We start from the raw sequence: 18876 nt of genomic DNA, 5'->3' as shown, positions 1-18876 counted from the left end.
AGGATGGTCCTGCGCAGGGTCGAAATATTATTTAACAATTTTAAGGAATCTTGTAACTGTTGCCTTGGCGACACCACCCAGGAAGTGTGTGAGAACGTTACCAGACGTATGGTGGATTTTTTTTTAAACCTTTAAATTAAATAAAAATTACCTTACACGTTTTTGTATATTCAATTGTTTATTTTTCTTTTGCTATATCCCGTGATGATTTCGTAGAGCTTACACTTTTGTTGGAATAAACATTGATAGAATTATTTCTTAAAACGATATGATATATATATATATATATATATATATATATATATATATATATACACACAAACTGGAAACCCCGGACCCAATTGTTGTAACCCAAAATTTGTTAAGAGAAATATGAGATAAGTCAACGGTTTCGCCTTCTTTTGGGAATAACAATTACTGTGCAATCTGTTTAAATTTTGTTGTAAAAATGTTGTAAATATTTTTTTTTAATTTTAAAATTTGTGTTGATTACATTCCCCCGAAGATGAAATTGTTATGACATTCGCACTAAAATGTAGTCCTAAATGTACATGTTAAAGTACTTAACTAATTAAAAATAGCTCAATGTAGGAATCTTTGAGAAAGCTATCAGCTGTTTAACGATAACGATACGAATGGTCACGAACAGAGCCATACAGGTCGTTCCGTTAAGTCGACAAAACTCGGTTTATATATATTAAAGCTTGCTGTATTTTTTAAAGGTTATTTAACATCTATATTATAGTTTATATATCGATGAAGGCTTACGGGTGAAATTAAATATTGCTGTTACATTTTGGTTTCGGCACAACGAAGACAATTATTTATTTCCCCTTACTAGACCTATTAATCCCGAAAAAATGCAGTTCACTTTCAGTTGACCAAAAAAAAATTAAAATAATAAAACCGTAATAAGTGCATGATCGATATTTTAATTTGTGAAATAAATCAGTCAATAAGTTAAAAGTTTGAGTTCTTTTAAGTTCATCGGTGTTTCAAAAAGTTCCCTTAAATTCTAGATTCTAGGATAGGTTTATTGGGATTAGGGCCTATATTTTGCTGTTTATTTTGCAGTTATTTGTTCCGCTATTTTTTGCTGATACAGTATTTGACTAAAGGATTCGTGACACAAAGAAGAATAGGCCTAGTCTGGCCTAAGAAAGGCAGATTTATTTTTAACCACTAAGTTTAGACCTAAATGGTAGTTTCGAAAACAATTTGCAATTTATATTGATAATATGAAGCATTATATAATATTTTAAATAAAAATTAATCGCTCTACATTTATTTTGTTTTTACAAAATAGGGCCTATATATTTTTAACTCAAAGCTAGTATTCTTCCAAGCTGCCAAATTGGCAACGTATTTAGTAAAGTTAGACTGTGCACAATCATAAAGCAAAATGCATTTTGAGTCACTTGTTTAAGTTGGCTACGATTAATATTTTATGCATATGATATTTTTTAAACAATATAATATAAAAACAGGTTATTAAACGTGATTGTACTACACTTTTTAAAAATGTGTTGTTAGTACTATGTATTTATAATCCTGCATATTGATATAATATAAACAGAAAACTAGGCTATATTTGTATGTTTTCACCGTTGGATAAACTAAAACCAAATATCTAATTAAATGACTGATTTTAACTTTTTATTATTTTTTCTTTTAATGCATCCTAAATTGTATTTATAATATATTCGTCTAAATTGCAATTATGTTCCTTTCTACTGACTACAATTTTTTTAAAATACGTAGCACCGCTTTTTATTTTTGATAAAAACAAAGTGTGAAAAATCAATAATCGTATAGATAGATTCTAAGTATAAAATCATATTTTGGGTACTGTTTAACAGTGTCGTCATTACAATATGTATTTAAATGTTTTTAAGGGTGTTAATGAAACTTAAAGATTTTGGCCTTGTTATTGTTCTGTTGGTCTGGCAACCCAGATCATACATAACAACAGGACAAATAATTATTCTACACACTACACTACAATAAAAATATAGATTCAGAGTACCGTGTTTATCGTATAAACGTAAACAAACGTGTTTATCATCTAAGGTAAAAAGCTAGGAGTGTCTGTGACATATAATACTGTACATAATACGCATACAAATTACATTTACATATGGTTTAAATAGCAATTAAAATGTGCCAAATGGATCTTCTTTTTCACCTCTTTCTTAAAATTTAGGCTACAAAATTTTATTTTTAAGTCACAAAAAAAAAAAAGGTTGTCTGATTGTAAGCTTTTTGGGTTTCAATTTTGTCAATGTCATGCTAATTATAAAAGTAGTAGGTCTAGAGTCTGTTTAGATTTAGACTACCTTTTCATTTTATGACCATAAATTAATTAAATTGATTGTGGTTCAAATTTCATAAAAGTCATAATAAATAAATTGAAATTGGCCATACCAATCACTTAATTAACAAAGTTCTGTTTGAGTTGATGTGCTAGTCTGGTACCATATGTTGAATTTTGCTGGTTGAAGAAAGACATACCCCAAAGAGGTAGAGGAAGTATAGGGTCTGGGCCTATACAATAATACAATTACATACAAATTTAATAATTTATGCTCAGCTTTGTTGTTATAGTATAGAGTACGAGCCGGCCCGCGGCATAACATATGCCGCTATTTAGTTTTTTTTTTTCTACTTTTCAGTAATTCAAAATTTGTGAATTCGACAGTACCAACGCTGCCACTGAAAATATTTCTTTAAAACACTATAAGTAGCTTGTTAAGGACCATAACCCCCCCCTTTCCTTCCCCTCCCCCCTCCCCTCCCCCCCCCCCCCCTACGTTTAAAATCGTTGGCTCTGCTTGTAAACATTTAGAGTGAACACAGCTCACTAAAACCATGTAGGGGTGGGGAGGTAGGGAGCGCGTTTACAGCTTGTTTTCTAGGCGCGTTTGCAGCTTGTTTTCTAGCGGCTCCCAGAAGAGAATTATATATATAGATAGAGCAGTGGCGTCGCTAGGTCGGGTGTACATGGTGTCACCCCCCCCCCCCCCCCCAAAAAAAAAGAAACAAAGTATATAGCCTATAGGCATTTATATATAATATATGCCCTATATATATATATATAGGTCCTATATATATATTATATATATATATATATATAATATATATAAATAATATATAGGACCTATATATATATATAGAGTATATATTATTATGTTAATAATACAGTTGGATCTAGCTTTGTTTTCTCTATTGTTAGCACGTTTACGTCATAGTGTCACCCCCACCCTCTTGTAACAATTGTCGATTTTAACTTAAAAGTCTATTTAACTTTAATTAATCTTTAATGGTACTGGCAAAAGAGCTTTTCTTCAATTCATTTTGCATTTTTTTGCATTAGTTTCAATCATCCCCCTAAATGGTGTCACTAGCCTCACTAGGTGCGGTCCGCACTCCCTGCCCCGCCATCGTTACGCCTCTGGTATAGAGTAGTATATACTAGTATATAGTTATAACATATTATATTAATGAATTATTATTAGTCAATTTTGGTAGACTATTTTGTATCCTAAGAGTACAGCTGGAATTTTAAACAAAATAGTTTTATATAGGCCTAGTCCTACTACTGCCATTTGGAACCTAAGTCTAAATCCACTAGGAAAAGTCACAAATCACAACTGACTTCACAAGCCCAAGCTGAATGCATAATAGGTGTAAATTTTAATGTAGGTAGTGTATAACTAAACCAAACTTAATGCTGGGTGTAAATTGGGAGGGGGGGTTCCGTAAGTTTGTGATGATGTGTAATGAAGAGGAGGGGTACAGACAGCATGATGCCACCCATTGTTATAGAAATGGATTATAACATTCTATTTAGAGCGAGCTCAGTCACTTTTAGAAGGAAATTGATGTTTTTAAAAAAACTGCAATTTTGTAGGCTGAATGTGACATCATTGGGGGGTGGGGGGGTTGGCTTTTTATGAATGTGTGGTTAGGGGGATATAATTTTTTTATTTTGAAGCGTGATGTTATTTTTGGATGACCCCTAAGCCTAATATACCATTATTTTAGAGAGGTAAATTTAGAAAAATATATATTTTTTTTTTTTGCTTAAGCTGGTTAAATCTACATTTTGTCAATGAAGAAATAATGGTTTTTTTTTTTTCAAATTTCAGATTTATTGGAGTAATTTGTCCTGTGAATGTATGAAACAACAATAAGACCATGCAGTTGGATACAGTTTTTGTAACAAACGGTGCACCATCCCCTTTGTAGACCCCAGTTTATCATGGGAATGGGTGTACCATTGTTAAATGAATACAAACGTCAGTTTCTATACAAGCGTATCCCCCAGACTGTACTGGGGGGTCTTAAAGTGAAACTAGGCTATGACGCACCTCCATATGTTTATATCAACCAGGTAAGTTGTTACTTGATTCAATGTTTACAAAGATTTCATTTTTTATTTATAAATATGTTGGTTACCTTTTTTTTTTTTTTACAGAAAGGTAGATGAATTTGCATTATTAAAAAATCCCAAAACTCTTAAATATATAGAGATCACATATGATGTTCATTTATATTTATATCTAGGCTATTTTTTAGTACAGGGATTCCGTCATCAGTTATTTTGTTCGCTAGCCAGATTATAGTATTGTTACTCTATGGTAACTTCTTATACTCTTCAGAATCAAATCCCTTTCAACAATTAATTTTTTTTAATATGTAAATGCAGAAATTGTTAAATTTTATTTTAAAAAAATACTATGCTTATATTACAGAATTTCAAATTATTAAATTAACAAAAATTATTTAAATAACAATATTTTTTTTTAACAGATAACTCTGTGGCTCTTGCCACTAATGCTTGGATGCATCTTCACTTTAGTCTTGGAACTAGCCTACACGGACGATCAGATCGGCAACTTTTTGCTGCTCTACAGCTGTTTGTATGGGGCGTGTATCGTCATCTTTGTGGTGGTGGTGCAGACCATCACCACGGTGGTGGAGATGAAGGAGAAAGAGAGCCAGCAGCTGGACATTGTGAGGAAGAACATCCTGGCTGATGAAGATGAGGTGGAGTTTGAGTCCTGCTGTGGGGCGGAGACTTTGACGTTTGTCATCCCACCAAAGAGGTTTAAAATAAACATTGCTGTACACGCCTTGCTGTCAGGTAAAACACCCATACATTTAAATTTGTATTGAATTTATTTGTCATCATCATATTTTCCTTTTTGTACCCATGACACATGAAGTAGAGTTAATCTTAATTAAAGACTTCGGTGTATAGGGAATAGTGTTGTCTGCACTAGACACGGCCCCCTTGGTTTCCCTAATGTGAGTCAGGTACCAGTCAGAGCTGGGTGTACTCAGGGACATCCCAGGATCCGAACTTGAGACTTGCGGGTTAGTATTCATGAGCTCTACCATCCGACCATGCCGTCCCCATAATTTCAGTTGTATTAATTATATTTGATTTAACATATGGCTTGATATCATTACTGTTGCAATATTTTCATCATTGCTACAATTTTATTTGAGCCCTTTTCTTGAATTTTACATTTCTGAATGGGGTATTAAGGGTTGCAGTGGAGCAAATAAATACTTACCAGTGAGTCTTTAGACAGACTTTTTATTTGTCTGTAGGTTGTCCCTAAGCTTACTTAGATGTGAGTTGGACTAAGTACTTACCTAGCAGAAACTATGAAAAGCCTACCTATCATTTTTTTATACTTATGTTCTTAATAACTTTAAAATTGCCACTTTCTCGTGTTTAAAAAACTTGTAAAGTTGTAACAATAAATTTTACTAGATAGAATATCAAGATCCTATCATTCACTTGTTTTAGGAGCTGTGTGTGGTTTAGGGTTTTGGTATCTGTTGCCCTCCACCATCAACACCCTTTACTACTTTAATTATGGAGCTACAACCATCATATTTATCCTGGGGTGGTTGACCATCAGCATAGCTCAGTACTCGCTGACCACAGCTGCACCACCAGAGCCTGCGGTGTATCGCACAATGGATACACACGAGCTTCTGCCACTGACCAGACCTCTGTATACTTTACTATGCTATAGTATCCATATAGCTAATTGGTAGGTCACAATTTCTATGTACACTTTACTCTGCTATAGTATCCATATTTTACTATGCTATAGTATCCATATAGCTAATTGGTAGGTCACAATTTTTATGTATACTTTACTATGCTATAGTATCCATATAGCTAATTGGTAGGTCACAATTTCTAAAAATTATAGAATCTGTTACCTTGGTTAATTTTCATCTAACATATTCAATGGACACTGTAAATTGTTTAAAAAATTGTTTGTTTTCTTAAAAATTGTGATTTGTGTTTTTTGCAGTATTTTTTTTTAAATATTATTTTTATCAAATAATATTTTATTTTGGTATTTATTTTAATGTATTTTAGTCAGTTATGATTTAGAGAAATTTATGTCTCTAAAACTTTTATTGGTAAATTTTTCATTTAAATTCAATTTCCCCAGGTACTATTCAGAGCTTTTCTTGGCGAACCAAATTTTACATGTTGTGTTTATTCTCTTGCCTTTCCTGTGGATGTTTGGGCTGCTGCCATCAACTGAGGTTTTAATTCTCTGGCTTGTTGAACAGTTTCTTGTTTTCATGCTTGGTGGATCACCAGCAGCTTCTAATATAAGGTACTGGCCATCTCATTTTATTTTTAATTTTATAACTTAAAATTAAACTGATATTTTTTTAAAAACATGTTTGAATGGTCTATTACTACTTATTGTCTTGGTCATAACACGGTCGCCTAAGTCATTTTTTTTGGGGGTTATGAGTTAATAGTTGAAATACAATGTTGACACATTATTCTGATATTGCAAATTGCCCAAGTCATCGGCCAATCAGAAAGTTTTTTTTAATAATTGTACCATAGTGACATAGCAGAATTAATACTTAAGTTATCCAGTCTTTTCAGTTTTCTGAAAACATGAAAACATGACTTAGGCGTTTGTAAATAACAGTGACATTATCTTATTCCCATTAGACCTCTTTTTTACCACATAGACACAATTAACACTTTATAATTATTTGGATTTACCCTCTCAATGTTTCTGTCTTACTTGTTTTTATTGTATATGAATGTTTTAATAAGTTTATCATAATGTTAGTTAAGTGTCATGATGTTGGTTTATTTAGTAGAAGCTGTCAACCATTTATTTAGTACAGTTAATACCTGTAGACAAATATGTCACAAGGTTAGCCTAATGTTAGTTAATTTAAGAGTAATATAATATAAAATTTTATTTTCCAGACTTGTTGTCAATTTTATTTTGTCTGTCGGTGCATTCCTCGGCTGCTACTTCATTGATTTTTGCTTTGGCTCTGTCATGCTTGCTGCCCTCACTGGGTATCTTTTGAGTTGTGATTTAGGAAGGCTGGGCACACAGGTGAGAACATGTTACTTTTACAATCTGATTCATTTCTCCTAGACCTCTAATTTTGTACTTTTAAACATTTTCCTGATCTAAGGGAAAGTACTCTGAGTTCCCTAGGTTTTCCCCTAGGATTAAAATTAATGATGACTTTCAATTTTTTACAATTGATTACGACTTTTTTAGTGTGTATAAAAATTCTGATAGTTCATTCACAATATTAGATTTCAAATAACTGAAGAACGGGAGACATCATCTTAGAATTTTTAAAACAATAATTAACTTGAACACACCATAAAAAATTATTTTTAAAAATTCCATTTTTTTTAATTTTACATCTTTTTGCTTATAGCTTTTGCTAGGAATCTCAGGGAATTGTTATTTCCTATATGGTTCAAAAGAAATGTTGGACTAAAGTATAAACTGATGCATTTAGTTTGTCTTTCTAGAATGAGTTAAATTGTGTATTACTTGACAAATACAATTTAGAGATTAAAAAAATGTTTTACTGCCCTTAACTTAATGCTGTTAATTGGTTTCATATTTTTTGAAGGAAGGAAAGTAAATTTTTGGTTTGTTTTATAGTTTAAAAAATGAATTTTATTATTTTTAATTTATTATTAATTTATTTTAAATAAAAACATGGCTTTTAAAATCAAATATTTAAAATAAAATAATAGATAGCACTGTATTTGCTTTTTAATGTATCTAAAAGTTTATACTTCAATTGATTGTTGAAAAAGTGTCGGGGTCATCCCACTGAACTTTGACCTTTGTGTTCCCAGCTCTGGTCAGCCTGTCACAGAAACAACAACAGCAATAGAGTGTCCTCGGTCAAGCCATCCAGCCTGGCGCACCTGTCCCCGCCCCACACACCAAACACTGGCTTCCTGTGGTCGTGGTGCTGGTCCACCACCCTCTACCACATCATCATGCTAGCAGCCACAGCCGCGGCAGCCGGGGCCACCAACTACTACGTCACAAGCTTGCCAGCGAATGTTTTCACGTACGTGGGCTACTGCATCATCGGGTTGTGTGTGGCGGAAAAAGTTTTCCGAGATGCGCAAAGTGTTTTTGTTTTCTTTGGAATGTGGAGGAACATTTTTTATCCAGCAAATATTGAAAGGACTAAAAAGTTTAGGCAGGTCAAGAAGAGGTTGTTGGTGTTTGGAATTCTGAGGCGCATCATAGTGACTTGGTGTAAGTCCTTTCATCTTCTGTTTCATTTTATTTTAATTTTAATTATGCTTTTGCTTTATTTAACTTAAATTTTTTTTTTATTTATGTTGTTACTTTATTTAATTTTAATTTTTTAATTTACTTTTTAAAAGATAGACTGTAGTTATGTAATTAACGTTCCATTAAGATTTAATTTAAGTTTTGTCATGCAAGTGGAGCCAACAATTTATGTCTTTTTTCATCTACTCTGTTAAATCAATGATGTGAGGAATTTGATTAAGTTTAAGCTGAACTAAATACAATAATCAACTTGACAATATTTCTATCTGCTAGGTTTTTTTCTTATTGGTCAGTATTAACTTAAACAAGATGATACAATCTTCTATTTGAATAGTGTATTGAAAACATTGAATATGTTGCAGTATCTCCAGTATTGATGGTGGTCTACCTGTCCTTACAAGTAACCAGTGTTGATGTGATGACAGTCTCCATGATTGACAGCTTCTCCATCCCACTGGGTGTCTTGTATGTGTTTGCCACAGTTCGGGCGTTCCGTTGGGTAAGTTACATTTGACATTTGACTACTAAAAACACTTCCGTTTTTACTCCACCCAAATATTTTTTTATATATTTCCTATTTAAATTTTTAAAAATGTCAATATATAGTGTTTGATTTTACTTCATACCTCATCATACCTCCAAGGTATGTAAAAATATAGTATTTATGATATCATAATTTATAAAAATTGGACAATGTTTTTGAGCTTTCTATTGGGTGATTACTGGTACACTAAAAGTTCTTAATTTACTTCCTGTTTTCAAAAATTACTTTTGATTAGTGCAATAAACTTTTTATAAAGAATATTTTTTCACAAATTTATTTTGAACCAGAATTTCTTGTACATTTCTTACAACTATTGCACATTGAAGATTTGATCTCTTGCCCTCCAGGTGTGGCAGAGCACTACCCACGCCCTGCTGGAGACATCCTGCATCCACATCGTGGCCGTCACCTTGTCCGACAACTCCGTCGTCACCACCCTGGGGGTGCCCATCCTCCTGCTGGTGGCGGGGGTAGTGCGGGACAGGCTCAGCCAGCTGCTCAACAAAATGTTCTTTGTCCTGGCCCTGATGGTTGTGTCCTGGACAGACAAGAAGCAACGACGCAGCTCCACCGTCCGCATCATGATCATGAACATCCTCTTCTTCCCCGTTGTGCTGGCTGTCGTCGTCGCTGCCTCAGCTCTGTCTGCCCCCCTGCTCTGCCTGTTTACCCTCCCGCTGTTCTTTATTGGATACCCTCGGCCCAGCAAGTTTTGGCCAGAGCCTGTGGGGTCGTCGGCCAGCACGTGTCCTGATACACTGTACTACAAGCAGCTGTCTGGAGAGTTGACCAAAGCTTTGAGATATGGGTTTGCTAATGGAAGCCTAGGTACTGAAATTTTACTTGGTTTAATAGTTGATCTTTCTTTGGTAAATTTGTTTACATTTTTGGATATCAAGATGATATAATTTTAAAAGTTTATAATAGTCTAGACATTGCAGAGGCTGTCTATTTCTGCTGAAAGAGAATCATCAGGACCAAGTCACCTTTATTTATCTTAGTGCCAGTAAATTTTATTAATGAGTGGTTTGTTGTACTGATCAAACCAAACAGATTATTACCCCAAGATTTAAACAGGCTCAGGGAGGCAGCTTTTCGTTTATTCCCCTTTAAGAAATTTTTTTTTACCAAAAGTTTAAAATCCACATTGCCTATCACCTTATTTTTTACTTTGAACTTCTCTAATTCAATATTTAAAAATGTATTTTGTCTTGCAGGTGAGCCAAGTGTAGGGAACCATTACTTAATGAGGTACCAGGACAGGCTACTGTGGACCATGGTGCTGGAGAGAGGCGCCGGCTACTGCACGGTCAGCATCAAGGGTCTGGAGCTCCAGGAGACTTCCTGTCACACTGCCGAGGCCTCTCGCGTGGATGACCAGTTTGTGGAAGCTTTTGTCGGCAAGGGGAAAAACCAGCCGTGCTGCACCTTCAACGGCTACCCGTTTCACTGCATGACCCCAGTCGACGCGGCAGAGGTCAGGTCGTACTCCGACGCCAGGAATGTCCTGACGGGGGTCATTGACTGCCCTGACAGCGTGGGCATGACACTGTCGTTCTTCATCAAAAGTCTGATCTGGGTTCTGCTGCGGCATATCAACAAGCTGAAGAAGAAAGAGGAGCTGGCCAGGAAGATGAAGGAGAAGGAGATCGCCCTGATGGAGAAAACAAACAGCTTGTCCAGCCAGGGGGAGGTCAAGGCCAAGTTCTACAAAGACAACAGCAACAAGAGGAAAGACAAGGTCAGCGTGGTCAACAACAACACCGCCCCCAAGGAGTTAAACCACAACATGGCCGCCGCTCGGAACAACCGGGCGGTTGTTGTCAAAGACAAGTACGACCGTGGAGTCGTCGTCGACAGGGACAGGCATGATACCTCCGTCCACCAACTTACCGGCGGGGGTGACAGCTTCGCCCTGCCGTCGATCGTCCAGAACAAAACGAACCCCAACTCGCGTCCTGGTTCTAGAGGGTCCAGCTCGTCACGACAAGTCTCCCTCTCCTCCTCCCTCCACAGCTTCACTGATAGCATCTGGTCCGAGGACTTCGATGCCGAGAAAAACAAGAAAAAATCTTCAATCAAACAACAACATAAAGTCTCCACTGTGGTTTCAATCACAAACAACTCTTCACATAAACCGCCTTCCCCGCATGCAGTAATGACTACCCTACCTCCCATCAAGTCTAACAAGAATCCAATATTCAACAACAGCCTTAGTAGTAGGGATGCTCCGGAATTTTCCGAGGACTTGGATTTTGGTTTACCTGCTGTGGATATTAACGTGCCTCGGACTCGGCCAGACTTTGATTTTGATGAGCCTGTTACGGGCGTGAAATCTATGTTTGCCAATAAGCCGACATCCAAGTTTATGGTGTCTAATGGCAATCACATTTACAAGCCCTTAATGAACCTGGCTGGTTCTCCAGACTTTAAGTGCCAGTACTCTACACACATCAGGTAAATTTGCTTTATTTCTTCATTATATCATACTGTTTAGGCCTGATTTTAAGTGCCGTAAGGTTTGGTTATAAACTATAAATCCATTCTGCAACAATAACTGATACTCAAAAAATAGGTTATTTTTTAAAAAAACTTAAATTTTAATTATCCAAAATCATAACTCTATCCTCTTTTATTATTACGTTCCAAATTATTGGCAGGACATTTATTTCTTTACTAATACAGTGATCCTAGTCAATCCTTAATCCTACTCTAACCTATTCTTACAGCAGAAAATCATTTGTATTACCTTGTTAGCTGTGTTGACTATTTGTAGTGTACCCTTTAAGAAAATACACCTCATATTATGCTGTTGACTAGTGTAGGCCTACTCTTTAAGAATATCTGCCTTTTATGACGACACTGTGTTTACTATTTGTAGTGTACCCTTCAAGTGGAGAGAGCTCCCTATAACACTGTGTTTACTTATTGTAGTGTACCCTTCAAGTGGAGAGAGCTCCCTATAACTATAACACTGTGTTTACTATTTATAGTGTACACTTCAAGTGGAGAGAGCTCCCTATAACAATGTGTTTACTATTTATAGTGTACCCTTCAAGTGGAGAGAGCTCCCTATAGAACCCTCACAACTGGCCCGCTACATACCCCAGTTCCCCACCTCATGGTACAAGCACACACTCAGCACCTTAGACTGGTCAGTCACAGAACACCCTGGGCAGAAGGTGGCAGCAGAGGTGGGCAGTGACGATGCCCTGACCAACTGCTACAGCCAGCTGGTGATGGCCTGCTACTCTGCCTTTGACACCCCAGGTAAGGTGTTGGTATTTACGGTAATTTACCTGGGCCACCAGTCTCTGTTTACATTCTTGTTGTAACCTTACATTGGCTAGTATTCTCTGTTTACATTATCACATTTTGTATTGTCTTACCCTTACATTGGCTAGTATTTACATTCTTACATTTTGTATTGCTCTACCCATATTCTTTTTGTTGAAATGAAAATTGAATATCTATTTCTACCTATTTTTTGATGAGATCTGTATTTGAACACATCTCAGTTATTGTCTTAAGACAAACCTTATGTGATTACAACTGGTTTTGTTTTAATCTGTGATAAGAAAAAATATATGTTAATGGTGCTTACTACTTATATATTTTATATGTTATGATCTGGTGTGTTGATATATATAGGTCGACCTGGAGGTGCGAGCTACTTATATAAATGCTACAACGGGGATGTCCCGTGGAACGCCATGATGGATTGGTTAGCTGAGGACAAAGAACTACATGGGCTGGTGATAAAAGCTTTCAGGTTCTCTCATTTTATAGTTGTTTTTTTTTTTTTACTAACGTATTTTAAATCTTTTACCTTTTAATTTTTTATAATTTATTTTTCAATTATAATTTTTTTTCTTTTTCCTAACAATTGAAGTTATAAAAATTTAAATTAAATTTCAAATTGTATCCTGAAGTTTTTTTTCATTGTTTGTGTTATTTGTTTTCCCTAATTAATTAATAAAACTATTTATTTATTTTATGGGATTAAATTTTTTTTTAATTTTGATAAAAAAATATTTGTATATTATCTTATAATTTACATAATTAAAATAACGGCTACATTTTTAAAAATGTTATTTTTTAGTTTGATGATTTATTTTGTATAACTATTATTCCCCTATCAGGTATGGGTTTAAGCTGATGTTGGACCAGACATTGATTGGGGAGATATCAAGCGATCAGGAACTAGAGGCCAGCCTGCGTGACTACGATGACAACTGGTACATCGGCAAGGACACGGAGCCTGACTGGGGGGTCTCTGTGATGGAGAACAGGAGTAATTTGTTCTCCCTGGGGGTCAATACTGGACAGGTGAGGGGTGTTTGGTTTAGGGGTGGGGGGAAGGGGATGTATAAGGCATGTGAGGAGTTTGGTTCATCATCATGAGAGTGTTGGTTAGGTGTGCTGCTTTAGTTTCATAGGTGTGGGGTGTTAGGTTTATGTTAGGTTCATGTACATGTTAGGAGTTGAAACCATAGTGGTATGGGATAGGTTAGGTGTTTGATTCATTGTTAAGTATTGACTGTATTAGGGTTGTTTAAGGTGTACGGGATCTAAGGTTTGTTAAGCAAATATGTAACTTAGTGGTATGGAATAGGTTAGGTGTTTGATTCATTGTTAAGTATTGACTGTATTAGGGTTGTTTCAGGTGTATAGGATCTATGGTTTGTCAAGCAAATATGTAACTTATTTCTTGGGAAATAATAGTCAGTAAACAGCATGGCCTAGCGGTAGAGAGCTAGACTGCTAACCCAAGAGTGTCGAGTTCGAATCCAGGTTCAAACGTCCCTGAGTCCACCCAGCTTTGATAGGTAGCTAACTTATGTTAGGGAAACAAAGGCTGCTGGGCATAGTGCTGACCACACTATCCCTTCATATACTGAGGTCAATGAATCAGATGAACTCTACTTCATCTGCCCCATGTGTCTTGGGCACGAACAGGACTAAGAAGAAGAAGAATAGTCAGTAATACATTTTGTTTCTGTAAAATACACCAATGTCAGTTTGCTGATGTTGAGTCAATGTTTAAACATAATTTTTTTTGTATCCCCAGGGCATGTACACCAGCAGGACATTTCTAACATAATTTTTTGTATCCCCAGGGCATGTACACCAGCAGGACATTTCAAACATAAATTTTTTTTATCCCCAGGGCATGTACACCAGCAGGACATTTCAAACAAAATATTTTTTGTATCCCCAGGGCATGTACACCAGCAGGACATTTCAAACACAATTTTTTGTATCCCCAGGGCATGTACACCAGCAGGACATTTCTAACATAATTTTTTGTATCCCCAGGGCATGTACACCAGCAGGACATTTCTAACATAATTTTTTGTATCCCCAGGGCATGTACACCAGCAGGACATTGTCCCTGCAGGAAGTCCTGGTCCACATCGGCCGGGTCAACCGGGAGAGTGTCATGGGTCAGTGGGCCAACCTGAACCTGGAGCTCCTGTACATGACCAACGATGACGAGGAGCGCTACTCCATCCAGGCCCAGCCCGCCCTGTTGAGGAACCTGACGGTCCAGGCTGCTGACCCTCCCCTGGGCTACCCCATCTACTCCTCCCCTCCCCTGTCTATACCAACAGTTTAACAATATAAAAAAAAAGTTTATATTAACAAGAACTGATAGGTTAAAAATTTATAAGGACATTCTGCAAAACTAGATATTTTTAAATTAAAGGGCAATAACTCTAAAAAATTTAATAACCTAGCCTTTTTTTTTTTACATCTTTTAGAAATCCATAATCAAAATTTACTTCTAAAACTTTATATTTTAGATTTGTTCAATACTGGTAAAAGAAATAATTCCTTTTTTAAAATAAGATATATTTTTATGTATAACAATATGGTGTTACTTCCATATAAATTTAACTAAGGCATGTAATGTTTTGTATGTGTGTTACCATCCATTGCTTTCACTGACCTGTGGCATTACTTGTTTTATGGAAACCATTGTTAATGTTTTATATGAACAAACTTTGTTGCTAATTTTTCTTGTTCAGTGTATTGTTTTTTTTTTCAACCAAAGCTTTTAAATGTTCAACTATCTACCAGACAGCTTTTTTTTTTAATCCAAATTTTTTGTTTGTTTCCTAGCTTTATAGTTGTCAGGAATGCTTTTTTTTTAAAAACTGTGTAATACAGTTGAGATTTTAAGTTGCTAAAATGTGTTTCTGTGTTAGTTAGTCTGCTCTAGTCAACTGTATAAAATTACAATAATGTCCACACACTTAACTTGTATTGAGAAATAATTTATTTTGAGAAATTTTTAAAATGTCAATTCTTTCATCTTTGAACTCCTTTGCAGCATGCCATTTTAAAAGACTGATATATAACCTACTTCAAGCAAAAATTTGTAGCCTATGTTATTTTGGCTTATTTTTAATACATCTGAATTTTTCAATGCGAATGGCATTTTATGAAAGTATTTTAAAACCATTTTGAAGAGCAAAAAAAAAATAACTTTATTTAAAAAAAACACAATGCTCAAGCCCAACCGTCCATGAATTTTTGTCGTCTGATGCTGTGCACCCCCCCACCTCTACTTGTGTGTGATCTTCATTCACTCACATTCATTGTGACCTTTACGTAACTTTTTTTTTCTCTGTCATGAACTGAACTTGTACACATCATTCACAGATCACAACCTAACTTTTTAAATTCATCATTCTGTCCCTTTTCACACACAAAAATAAAGTGCCAAGTCTTTTAATATTTGTAAATATGTTCATAGCTTGTTGTTGTTTTTTTTTTTGGGGGTTTTTTTTTTCACAACTGAGAGTACATGACTTTAAAAATAAGTATTGAATGAAATTGTAATTGATTTTTTTTTATTTAATTTTAGAATCTGTAAAAAAAAACAACTTTATGACACATGAGGTATGTCATAAATGTAAATTATTACTATTGAAATGGAGAAGCAGCTAAAAATAAGAGGTTTTTTTTTTTTAAATTACATCCCAATCTAGTGTCTTGGTTTCATGATTGAACTTTTGTTTCTATTATTGTTTTTAACTCCTTTTTTTGTTTTGTTGCTGAACTTTTATGTAAGTAAACTACACACCAATTTAAATTCTGTACGGTTTACATTTACTGGATGTTATTTTTTTTTTCATCATTTTTTTTTAAAGGTGCCAGTCATTGCTAGTATCCATAGAATTTGTTTTATTTCCATGTCTCATTGTGTGTTGATGATGATCCCATCAAGCAAGAGATGCCTTGTGAGGCTGAATTTTTGTTTTGTCAGTTTAAGTTGATGAGAAGATTGTTTAGGTTTAACAGCAATTGTGGGCCAGTGTGCTGGATGTCCCAAAATTAACATTTTGAGTTGAGTTCTCAAATTTAGATTTGCTAATTAAGTAAATTATTATGTCGATACGTTGGCTAATTAAGTATATTTTTATGTTGATACAGTTGCTTAAAAGACTGACTTAAAACACCTATCTCATCTTTTGCTTATTTACAACAGTCAGAGTAAAGGAAAAACTATCATTTTTTTGGTTTGATTTTTAACAAAAAAAAATGTGACTACCTTTAAGCACTGAGGTCTTCATCAACAAAGCAATAGTTCACTGTCATCTTATTTTTTTAAAATTATTTTTGTTTTTGTGATGACTACTGTATCACACCTCTTTTTGTGTAATTCACTCCCCCCCCCCCCTGTATTATTGAAGTTGTTGTAATGTTGTTTTTTTTAAAGATGTAGCAGAACAAATTGAACTCAAGATATACACTAACCTTAGTTTTAAATTCAATTTAGAATTAACTAATAGTTAACCTGTAATTTTAAAATAATCTTAATTTAAAATATCTTAGCATATAATCAAATACATGTACTAACCAACCTCCACGTCTAATATTATACATTATCTTTAACAAAGGTTTGGCTGAATATTAGAAATTTTGTTGCTTTTTTTTTAATTTTGAAAGGATGTAAATAAGACAATTTTTTTTAAATTGCTAGTGTTGTATCCCACCTGACAATTAACATAACAGCAATACTGGTTTTAAAAATTTATGATACAATTTTTTTTAAAAGATTTTTGTATCATTTTTTTGTATTTGTGGAGGAAGATATGATGATCTGTGGCAGCTTGCGGGAACAAAAATTTTTTTATGAAACTCAATATATTTTTTAAACTGCTTAGAGGATTTATGAAAAACAAAAAAATGTCGGTCATTTTCTTCTGCTTTTAAAGATGAATGAAGGGAGAGCATTGTAAAAATGTGGCCCTTGGATTAATATTTTTTTGAACACTTGTCTGTGATACTATGTAAATAATTTTTATCATATCAATTTTTTTTTTTCTGTTGTCTTATTGTGACCAAGTTTTTAAAAATATATTTAGGGCAATGTGCTTAGAGCAAGAGATATCTATATTCTTTAATGGTGTTTAGAACTAGCGGATTAAAATAGTTTGGTTTTTTAAGAAAATAACGTAAATTATTTCTGTTGGATTACGAATATTTCTAAAAGGGGGAAAAACTTAGATATTGTCATGTACTAACTACAAAAAAAAAATACTGTTCAACGTTTCTTATTTTAAACTAGATCTAGATTTATATTTTTAGCCAGCCATAATGGGTTTTTAAGATATTTGTTAGAAAATATAAAACAAAAATAGTTACCAATGTTTGTAAGTTTTGACATATCTTTTTTTTGTGTTGATTTACCAATTATTATATTTTTGGTTAGGATTGAACAATTTTTGTCGTGGCTAACTTGTTTGTTTGTCAGCAGGTTGATTACATTATCAGCTGGAGTGGGTGTTGAAATCTTAAAGAATTCGATAGTTATTTTTTGTTGTTTTTTTTTTTTTACTTAATGGACAATGTATTTTTTAAGCTGTCAGATTGCTGGGACCATTTTGTCTATATATTTTGTTTTTTGCTTGTTTTAATAATAAAATAATTGTCCTAATTTTTCTTTTGCAAATTTTTTTTTCGCTGTCTACTATGAGAAAGTTGAATGAATCATCTCTTGTGTAGACTAAGCAGATTCTTTAGAGAGATAAAAACAATAGTGACTGACAGATTAACACAAAACTTTTCTAAATAGTACACATTTATTTTATTTTAGCATTGATAACAAAAGCGTTGAATTGCATACTTTTTTTTTTAAACAATGCATAACATAATCACTCATAGAATTCAGTTTAATTCACACACAGCAAATCAACACCATTTTGACTTTCGTATTATAGATACTTAAGCAAAAAAAGGAAGTTTAAAAAGGTATATTAAAAGGTTTAATATTTCTTTTATTATACAAATTTATCTCATATAGATCTAGTAAATATATTTTGAATTTTCTTAAACATAGTATTGCATTTTTGTGTACAACTTTTATGTTAAATCTGATATGTGAAGGGCAGGTTAAGAATAAGATGGAGACAATATTTTTAATAGCCAAACTAAAACGTTGAGACAACACTTGCATCATTAAAATATGAGGTAAAATAAACTTAACACACTTTAATTTTACAGCATAAGAATAATTTGTATGCATTTGTAACAATGTTTAACAAAAGTAAAACTCAAACTTGTACGTTTTTATCTTAGGGTCTACTGTAGTTTAACACCAAATGAGATTTAAAATAATTTAACTTACATTATTATATAAAATTTGAATTAATTGAAAGAAATTAGATTCTTAAAATTCTTACA

The 18876-nt window shown here is 34.0% G+C and overlaps 1 protein-coding gene across 2 annotated transcripts; it reads left to right on the top strand.

The window, feature by feature from the left end:
* Positions 1-1951: 1951 nt before the first annotated feature.
* Positions 1952-18132, top strand: LOC131957706 (pecanex-like protein 4). Of its 2 annotated transcripts, XM_059322451.1 has the most exons (14): positions 1952-2070; positions 4149-4393; positions 4813-5146; positions 5822-6071; positions 6486-6656; positions 7277-7412; positions 8183-8597; positions 8999-9135; positions 9528-10008; positions 10398-11637; positions 12227-12450; positions 12832-12952; positions 13323-13509; positions 14549-18132. In XM_059322451.1, exons 2-14 carry the CDS (start codon positions 4262-4264, stop codon positions 14798-14800), a joined length of 4080 nt encoding a protein of 1359 aa, XP_059178434.1. In that variant the 5' UTR covers positions 1952-2070; positions 4149-4261; the 3' UTR covers positions 14801-18132. The 2 variants fall into 2 exon arrangements, with proteins under 2 accessions (XP_059178434.1, XP_059178435.1); XM_059322452.1 differs by lacking the exons at positions 1952-2070; positions 4149-4393; positions 4813-5146; positions 5822-6071 and adding an exon at positions 6177-6209.
* Positions 18133-18876: the final 744 nt, after the last annotated feature.

Source organism: Physella acuta, unplaced genomic scaffold (genome assembly GCF_028476545.2).
Source record: "Physella acuta isolate Inbredline_101_S28 unplaced genomic scaffold, ASM2847654v3 ptg001259l, whole genome shotgun sequence".
Taxonomy (NCBI): domain Eukaryota; kingdom Metazoa; phylum Mollusca; class Gastropoda; family Physidae; genus Physella; species Physella acuta.
This window is presented reverse-complemented; position numbering and strand designations above follow the sequence as displayed.